The following is a 9,846-nucleotide window of genomic DNA, read 5'->3' as shown; positions in this document are numbered from 1 at the left end:
AGAGAGAGAGAGAGAGAGAGAGAGAGAAGCAGGCTCCCTGCTGAGCAGAGAGCCCGATGCGGGACTCGATCCCAGGACCCTGAGATCATGACCTGAGCTGAAGGCAATGGCTTAACCCACTGAGCCACCCAGGTGCCCCAAGAGTCTGATTCTTTTCCTCCCCCGCCACCCTGCCCCAAGAGTCTGATTCTTAACCGACTGAGCCACTTAGGCACCCCTATTTCTTTAATGATTTTTCAAATTACTTAATCACTACCATGGAAGTTTTTTCCATGTTACATATAGACACAAACCTGTGACCTTATGGTATGCCATTGTATATAGCTACTGTCATTGAACTAATTCCCTGCTGATGGGCATTTAAGTTGGTTAATTTTTGATATTAACAACAACGCAGTAAATATATTTGTTGACTTATACTTATTTCCTTTAGAGTATGTTGTTAGAATTGTATTCGTTGAGTCAAAGAGTATTCTTTTTTTTTTTTTTAATTTTTATTGTTACATTTTAGTTTCTTGTCAGATTCAGGGATGTTCTCTTCTGGTTTTCAGAGGTCAGACAGATTGATTCAGTCATGGAATAGCTAAGGATTGGAGACATTTAATTTTCCAGTATAGCATAGAGTTAATTATTAAGTCACTGGCATTTTAAAAGTTTTCATTTTAAACTTGATTCTGAAATACAGGACTTGAAGCACACAGAAAAGATAACACAATATGGTGGTCACTCAGTACTCATCATCCTGATTCAAGTTCTTCAACATTGTGCCAGGTTTGCTTGAAATGTTCCAAGACCCCATCCTTCCTTGCATTTCCTCCCATCTTCCCTCCCTTGCTCTTGAGGTGACCACTGCCCCCTTGTTGGCATGTTATTCTCACATGTTTTTGAGGGGTGGGGAAGAACCCAAGTTCAAGTAGCTTCTTTATTTATATTTTTACTAATTTAAAATTTTTAACTCCAGGGGCACCTGGGTGGCTCAGTGGGTTAAGTTCCTGCCTTCAGCTCAGGTCATGATCTCAGGGTCCTGGGATCGAGTCCCACATTGGGCTCTCTGCTGAGCAGGGAGCCTGTTTCCCCATCTTTCTCGGCCTGCCTCTCTGCCTACTTGTGATCTCTGTCTGTTGAATAAATAAATAAAATCTTTAAAAAAAAAATTTAACTCCAGTGTAGTTAACGTACATTATTGTTAGTTACAGATATATAATATTAGTGATTCAGTAATTCTCTGCATTACTCAGCACTTATCATGATAGCCATATTCTTTAATCCCCATCACCTGTTTTTCCCACCCCCCCACCTTCCATCTGTCTCGCATGTTTTTATACTTCTATATATGTATGTATCTACAGACCATTTGTTTTTGTGTTTGCAAACTTCCATGAGTGGTATAATTCTCTACTTGACCTCTTACAACTTTTACTTTACATCGTTTTGGAGTGTGTCTGAGGTGTGATATAAGTAGTTTTCATTCATTTTTCACCTGATATATAGTATTCCATTGTATTCTTTAAACTCGGTTTATTGTTTTTAATAGACTGCATATCTAGTAATAAAATTGCTGTTTTAAATTTTTTTCTGATGTCGCATTTGTACACAAAATTGTGGTTTTACAAATTACAGATTTCTGTATAATAACTATAGGTATATGTATAGTTTGCTTTGTGTGAAGCTACTCATGTCAAGGCTGTAGCAACATTAGCATTGGTAATCAGAGCTGGCACACTCACCCGCTGCTGTGGGCGCCGTGCACTAGGTTCTGCTCCAAGCTTTCTCTGTGCTCTGCATATTATATTATGTCATCCTCACAGCTCGGTAAGAAAACCGAGGCACAGAAGGATTAAGTAAGTTGCCTAAGACCACTCTGCTAGTAACAATAGTGCTGAAATTGAACCCCAGCATTTAACCCTGTGCACACTGCCTTTGAATATACTCTTTTGTTGCCTTTTTCATAAATTAAATATAAAAATTGCCTCATCAATACAGGGTGAGCCCATTAAAACAATATGGGTTGGTGGTTGGATGTCATAGTTTAAGTGATTTCTGACGTGGTCGAGTGTCACGATTGTTTCTCCTCATATACCCATGGGGATTTTGTTTTTTTAAAGCATTGATTGTGCCTGGTTGATTGAAAAAATTCATGTACCTTAGAGCCTTTAGGGCGTCAAGGCAACACTGTGTCTAACTTACTACTTTGTGTTCCTGCGTTAGTGTCAGATGGAGCTATTTGGCCCCTCCAGTTCCCTTGTGCTAATAATAGTGTGAAATGTCATTACCCTGTGAAAGGCTGTCTTATGTGGGGAGGTGCGTTTACTGCTCCAGCTTGTAATGTCAGAGCACACCTCCCCCCTTAAAGTAGATCAAGGACTCCTTTCACTTGCCACTTGGGTCATGGAAGGATTGACTTCTGTAGTGCCCAGAGACTGAGGCCCGGAGGGAGCGATCCTGGAGGACCAGGCCACAATGACAAACCTAGTGGTTCTACATAGACTTTCCACTAGTTCAAAGCCCTGAGACCTTTCTCAGGCCAGATTACTTTCCTGTTCACTTCCTCTTTCAAAAAAAAAAAAAGAAAAGAAAAGGAAACCTCAGAGGTTAGCTGCCTGCTTCCTTTCTCCTGCCCCTACTTACTGCATCTCTTCCGGAGCTGAGCACACAACCTCTCTTTGTTTTCCTCCACTGAGAACTGGTGTGGAGCATATTGGTGATGGATCAGAATCTCTGTAATGTTTGTTCAGTGAAAATCACTGAGTCCCACCTTAGGCTTAATGAATCAGAATCTCTGGGTGATGACCCAGTGATACATGAATATTTTTTTTAAAGTAAGTTCTACACACCACATAGGCACATAGACCCCCAAATCAAGAGTCATCACATGTTCTACTGACGGGAGCCAGCCAGGTGCCCCCATGATAGATGTATTTTTAGCCTTTTCTTATGGAAATCACAAACATGTCCAAACATAGCGAAAAATAATAGTTTTAACCCTTACGTACCCGTGGTCCAGCTGTGTAATGATCATCATTTTGTGAGTCACTCTCCCATTGTCTGTGGACCCACTCCTACCCACCCTTGCTAATTTGGAAACATATCACAGATAGTACTTTTTTTTTCCTGTAAATATGTCAGTGTGTATTTCTGAAAGATCACGTTCTGTTTTTTGAACAGCTATGTGTATTTTCCTTCCAGCTTTGTATTTTAAAAAAATATATATTTATTTTATTTTATTTATTTATGTGAGACAGAATGAGTCCATAAGCAGGGGAAGCGGCGTAAGAAGAGGGAGAAGCAGGCTCCCCACTGATCAGGAAGCCTGCCTTGGGGCTTGATCCCAGGATGCTGGGATCATGACCTGAGCCGAAGGCAGACACTTTACCAACTGAGGCAACCAGGCGTTCCCCAGCTTTAATATTTTTGAAAAGTTTCAGACCTATAGGAAAAGATGTAACAGTGCATACCTTTATACCCTTTACTGAGGTTTTCCGATTCTGCTTTCTCTGTCCACTCTGTATGTGTGTGTGTGTGTGTGTGTGTGTGTGTGTGTGTGTGTACATGTGCACATGCACATCTTATCTAACTTTTTGTTTGTTGTTATTATACCCTTTAAAAGTAAGTTGGGACATAATGACAGTTCACGTCTAAATATTCAGTTTTTTTCCTCCTAAGAGCAGGTACTTTCTCCTATATAACTACAATATAAAAATCATACCTTGGACATTTTCTCTCTAAATGTCCAAATAATGTCCTTTATAGCATTCCTTTAAAAAAGGATAAAACATTACATTTGATCAACAGTTCCCAAGTTCCTTTTAAAAAAGTCTTTCATGACTTGATATTTTTTCAGTTTAGGTCATTTGTTTAAATATATCTCTGAACTGAATTTGAATTTGTCTTATTGTTTTATCATGATTAGATTCATGACATATTTTTGGCAGAAAGACTGTATAGTGATATTTTCTTCTTAGCACGTCACATTTGTCATCTTGTCATTGTCAGTGAGAAACCTCATGTTAGGCTGGTCACCTGGTGAAAAAGTAGCATCTGCCAGAGTTTTCCATCGCAGAAGCACCCATTCCCTTCCATCAAGCAGTCGTTCCTGATTCACTTATGACAATGCGTTATTACAGTTCACTTATTACAGTGCTTTGTCTTAGAGCTGTGTATCTTTAGGTACACAAAGGGGCTAAAGTAAGAGTCATCCGTACTTCCGAAGAACACCCTGAGTTTCTTGGAATTTTGTTATTTTGTTATTAGAACTGGGGCGCCTGGGTGGCACAGTCAGTTACGCATCCAGCTCTTGGTTTCGATTTAGGTCATAATCTCAGGGCAGTGGGATTGGGCTGTGTGCTCAGCGCAGAGTCTGCTTTAGAGTCTCTCTCTCTCCCTTGGCCCCTCCCGCCATCCTCTGTAAAATAAATGAACAAATCTTACCAAAACAAAAAACCAAAAAACCCCAAAACTTAATGTGAGCAGAATTAGGGAATAAGAGACTAGGAATATGAATGCATGTGAACTCAGAGGACTATCTGTGTGTGTCTGAGGTCATGGAATGGTGGGGATGGGGGTCCTATTCCTGCTCTACCCATCATGTGTTGCTTTAGCCCTGCAGCTGGACTGTAAGGGATTTTAGAGTTTGGAAAGACTGAGGAAAGTCCCAAGGACCATGACTGTAACAGAATGTTGAGCTCTTGTGGCTGCTTGCCTGGATCTATAATGTCCAGTTGACCTTGGAAGATGAGGGAGGCCCATCAGCTTTTTTATACATTTGAGATTGCTCCTGCCCCACTACAGAACTGTCCTAGTCTTCAGTGAGGGTCCTTGCTAGCTTGAATCATCAGATTTGCCTGTAACAAAGCTTTCTCTCTTCTAGTGGGTGAATTCGTAAGTGATGTTCTACTAGTTCCAGAAAAGTGCCAGTTTTTCCACAAAGAGCGGATGGAGGTGTGCGAGAATCACCAGCATTGGCACACTGTGGTCAAAGAGGTAAAAGAAGGGATCATGTATTGCTTTTCTGGTTAAGAGACAAAGGAGCATTTTCTTCCAAACCCCATGATTTCAAGTTAATTTTATTTTCCCTTTATCTCTTCAAAATGTAAGATTACTTGTATCTTCTAAATTAAAAATATTTGGGAGGGTATTTTCATGGGAAAATACGGTGTTGACTGACCAACCCCTCAAGTCAAGGATGTTAAAAAAGCAAGGATGCTGTCAGTTGGGTTCCTAAGGAGGCCATCCCAACCCTAGGAATTTAGAGTAGAAATAGCCAGTTATATAGAAAACCCTGTCTCGACATATATACCGATAGGATTAGATGCCATTTCATTCTTCTGGGAGGAGAAATAGCCTTCTTATACTTGCCTTCTGTAGTTAAGAGGGATCACTAGTCAGTTTCTTTGGCCACATTCTGACACCATGCCCTCACGGCAAGGAATGTAAGTTATCGCTGACCACCTTCAGCCAGCATTGATAATTACTAGAAGAATTCCCTTTTCCTTAATTTTTTCTAACTTTGGTCTTTCATTGTTCCTGGCTCAGATGATGTTTCCCATTGCCCATTAAGCAAAATTTGTAAATCTTCTTAAAATAATGGCATCACAGCTGTTGACAGAAAATTGATATGTCCATGAGAGAAAGCATTACATAGTGATTTTTAAAAAATATTTTATTTATTTATTTGAGACAGAGCACAAGTAGGCAGAGAAGCAGGCAGAGGAAGAGGGAGAAGCAGGCTTCCTGCTCAGCAGGGAGCCCGATGTGGGACTCTATTCCAGGACCCTAAGATCCTGACCTGAGCCAAAGGCGGCCTTTTAACTGACTGAGCCACCCGGACGCCCTACATAGTGATTTGATAGGCATTTCTTTTGGATAAAGCTAATGACTGCGGACTACTTGACCAAATATATTAATGTTCTCTTATGGACCTGTGGGTTTCCTTTAGGCCTGTCTGACTCAGGGAATGACTTTATATCGCTACGGCATGTTGCTGCCTTGTGGGGTAGACCAGTTTCACGGCACTGAGTATGTGTGCTGCCCTCAGACAAAGATGATTGAATCTACTGTGTCAAAGGAGGAAGAGGAAGAGGAGGAGGAGGAAGAAGAGGAGGAGGATGAAGAGGAAGACTATGATATTTACAAGAGGTAAACTCTTGTCTTGCACCTGTGAAATGGTTTTTCTGGTGGCCGGGGCCTGCCAGTGCCCGCCTCTGGATAAAGTGGGCAGCCCCTTGTTCCACAGGAGTCGAGCCAGGCGGCATTTTGTTCTAGTAGGACTTGCAGCACGTTAATGCAGTCCTTGCCCACCAGATCTGCCCTTTTGCTGGTGTAGCTGGGCTAAGGGTTGCAGTGGCCCAGTGAGCTGTGAGTGGAGCTTTTTTCCTGCCTCTTGTTTTTGTGTTTGAGAATAGGGAGGAGAATCATTGTTGTGCTGTGCATATAGGAATTGGTATTAACCTTCCTTTTCTGTTGTGACCTTTAGTGAATTTCCTACTGAAGCAGATTTGGAGGACTTCACAGAAGCAGCTGTGGATGAGGACGAGGAGGATGAGGAGGAAGGGGAGGAAGTGGTGGAAGACCGTGATTATTACTACGACACCTTTAAAGGAGATGACTACAATGAGGAGAGCCCAACTGAACCCAGCAGCGATGGGACAATTTCAGAAAAGGAAATTACTCACGACGTTAAAGGTAACCTGATATAAAGCTGTGGCATTAAAATCCATTTGGTAATTCTTGCTTACAATTTTGGACTGCATTCATCACAGGTAAGTCACAGGAGAGGTGGTGCTCCTGGGCGCTATGTCAGATGGGCTCGCCAGCACACTGGAGGCGCCGTGTTACCACTGAGGGGCCAGGCCCCTGAGGGGTCTGACAGTTGACACACCCAGGGATGGACCTGAAATTGAATCAGAAACTCTCATTTGTGTTATAAGGACCCAACTAGAGAAGAAGGACCAGACCAGAGAATCAGGGAGATAAGGTGGTTTATGCTTGGGCAGGGTTCTTCCACATGCAGCCCGAAATGTTCTCTCCCCGAGGGAGGCCCCCTCTTCAGTGTTCTAAAGCCCCGGCCTTCTAGAATGGAAGTGACTTCTTGGTTCTTGTGTTCCCATCTGTAGGCTGCCAAATTTGTCCACTATAAGATGTCTGTGACGGGGAGGGTGAAGTTTAACAACCTACTGGTGAAGGATTTTCATCTTGCCAGTTCCCAAAAAAGAGAAAAAAAGGTTGTGTCCATTCTAGACCTGTTGACACACAGTCTTCTGCTGAGTGTATATTTGAAGCTATTAGACTCTGAAGAATTATCTAGGACTCCGTGTTGGGGAAATACTGAAAAAGTCTAAAAGTTTATGATTTACCTTGGAGAACATAAAAATGCCCACGCATGCTTCCTGGGTGCCTAAGTAGCGTTTCCTGTGGTGGTCACCACTAAAGCAGCCTTTGTCCCTGCACTGGGCTCCTTTGGTCCTTGACCCCAACATGATGGACAAGTCAGGCAGACGGCTCCGCTTGCCAGATCAGAACTGTGAGGCTCCCAGAGCAGTGAGACTCAGAATCCCCCCGTTTTGGTCTAGACTCCAGACAGTGGGAGAAATGCTTTCAGTGGGAGAAATGTTTTCAGTTCCTGCTTGCCTTCACTCCATCAGAACGGGAGGACGACTGCATCCCCCTGAACGACGGGCTGGAATTGGTGAGCTAGCTGGCCAGGGCAGTGAGGTCCCAGCGGGGCTCAGCAACCGTGGAGGCTCTGCATCCGTGGGGGCTCGGCATGGCCGTCACCGGCCTGTAGCAGTTGGGTAGCGCGTGAAGCCGCTGCCTCTGTCCTGCTGACCTTCTGACCGTTTCCACACAGCTGTCTGCTCACAGGAGGCGATGACGGGGCCCTGCCGGGCCGTGATGCCCCGTTGGTACTTCGACCTCTCCAAAGGAAAGTGCGTGCGCTTTATATATGGCGGCTGCGGAGGCAACAGGAACAATTTTGAGTCTGAGGATTATTGTATGGCTGTGTGTAAAGCGATGAGTAAGTCTCGGTGCACGGGCTCCGTGCCGTGGCCCTGTCTGTCCGGCGTTCTGTCTCTCTCCCGGCCGTCCTCGTGACTGCGTCTGTGTCGTGCTCCCGCCGACACAGGTGTTTGCTGTCATTGTTCCTCCCCTCCTCTTTGTGCTTACTCGATCTAGGCTTTGCTCTCCTGTTGGCAGCCGTGAGCCCAGTTCTGTGTGTCCCATGCTCACCGTGGGTCTGGTGGCGGTGGCTGGTGGCTGGCTGGTGGTGTGTCCCCTCCCTGGCCCAGTGGGAAAGCCCGGGGGCTTGTTTTTGCATCCTGCCTTGTCATCTGTGGGCTCTCGGCACACGTCTGTGTTGGTTGGGGATGGCAGCCTTGACCGTGGCTGGCTGTGGTGGAGAGGCACAGAATGGTCAGCACAGCGGCCCTGAGTTCTGCCCATTCTTGTTCCTGGGCTTCTCACTCTTATTCTTGTCTTGGGGCTACCCTGTCGCCCACCCCCATGGTGCTGGCTGAGGGGGTGCCCACTCTTTAGAGAAGTGACCCTAGGGTTACCTTTTTTTGAGAGTCCAGAATATCGAGATGTCTTGCTAATTTATGCATTCTAGGGAGTAAGCTCTGCAGTTGCATGGTAACCTCTGTTTCTCCAGGGTTTTGGCAACGCTGGATCACGTAGACCGTTAGGAAGTGAAAGAATTTTAGTTCATGTGTCCTTTGGTCACAGAGGACGTTCAGTGGTTTGTTCAGCTGGGCTGGGTTCACTTAGACACGGGTAGGAGAACTTAGACTTTTCTCTGTGGTGACTCCCTTCCCTTTCTCAGGCCCCTGTTGTCTTACCTCGCAGTGCTAGCTAGTCCATGTGTGTGGAAAATCCTCGCTCAGGCTAAACACTCATTTCTGATCCTGGAGCTCGTTAGAGTAAGGAGTTGCTGGTCCTTTCTGGCTTTTGCTTTAAAGATGTTGGGCTGTAGCTTCTGATGGATTTTCATTCAGATTCCTTCATGTTCCTCTTTCCTCCCCCACCGAAAGCTGTTTTTTTTTTTTTTTAAAGATTTTATTTACTTATTTGTCAGAGAGAGAGCGAGTGAGAGCGAGCACAGGCAGACAGAGTGGAAGGCAGAGTCAGAGGGAGAAGCAGGCTCCCCGCGGAGCAAGGAGCCCAACGTGGGACTCGATCCCAGGACGCTGGGATCATGACCTGAGCTGAAGGCAGCTGCTTAACCAACTGAGCCACCCAGGCATCCCCGAAAGCTGTTTTAAATCTTAACATGATATGGTATGCTTTTAGCACCTCCACTCCAGCTGCTGCTCTGTAGAAAAGCTGTTTTTATTAGAAATAATTGAAAGTGTGGAAACAATATGAGTCCTTAGGGAACTTTGGTGGCAGAAACTTCTTTGTTCAGGAAAGACAAATTATTGTGATACTTCCTGCTTTGTAAATTACTTAAACTAAGGTGCAACACCCATTATTTGGGGGTGAATCCCGAGGAATTGGGTCGTTAAAGATCTCCCTGAATGCAGAGAGACAGTTGTTCCCAGAGGATCACATAGATAGTGCTGGCAGCTGTGATGGAATGGCTGTCCTCTACATTCCTGGCTCTGCAGTCTACAGAATTGTAGTTTCCCAGTGGTTACGGTAGGGAAGACTTGCCACAGAGAAGCTTGGTGTTCATAGATCTGTGGGGTCCCCGGTTGAGTGCTTTGAGAGCCTAGAAGCATCACTGTGCCTCTGGTCAAGTGTGTGCCCCTCCCCGGAGGGGTCAGAGGTGGGCAAATGTGCTGGTTTCTTAAGCTGGTTGTTTTCACATGGACAGAAGGACATGGTTGTAGTTCTGGGTTCCAGTAGAGC

At 44.6% G+C, this 9,846-nt stretch overlaps 1 protein-coding gene across 5 annotated transcripts in view; it reads left to right on the top strand.

The window, feature by feature from the left end:
• APLP2 (amyloid beta precursor like protein 2) overlaps window positions 1-9,846 on the top strand; it is an 84,549-nt gene that overhangs the window by 55,567 nt on the left and 19,136 nt on the right. For 3 of the 5 annotated variants that reach the window (XM_059413795.1, XM_059413785.1, XM_059413821.1), the window contains exons 4-7: window positions 4,868-4,980; window positions 5,936-6,135; window positions 6,473-6,681; window positions 7,847-8,014. In XM_059413795.1, the coding sequence (XP_059269778.1) occupies window positions 4,868-4,980; window positions 5,936-6,135; window positions 6,473-6,681; window positions 7,847-8,014 (690 nt within the window). The remainder of the gene's footprint in view (window positions 1-4,867; window positions 4,981-5,935; window positions 6,136-6,472; window positions 6,682-7,846; window positions 8,015-9,846) is intronic. The other 2 variants (XM_059413814.1, XM_059413804.1) reach the window with 1 other exon arrangement.

This window comes from Mustela nigripes, chromosome 1 (genome assembly GCF_022355385.1).
Source record: "Mustela nigripes isolate SB6536 chromosome 1, MUSNIG.SB6536, whole genome shotgun sequence".
NCBI lineage: Eukaryota > Metazoa > Chordata > Mammalia > Carnivora > Mustelidae > Mustela > Mustela nigripes.
The sequence above is the reverse complement of the archived record's forward strand: the minus strand, read 5'-3'. Positions and strand labels throughout refer to the sequence as shown.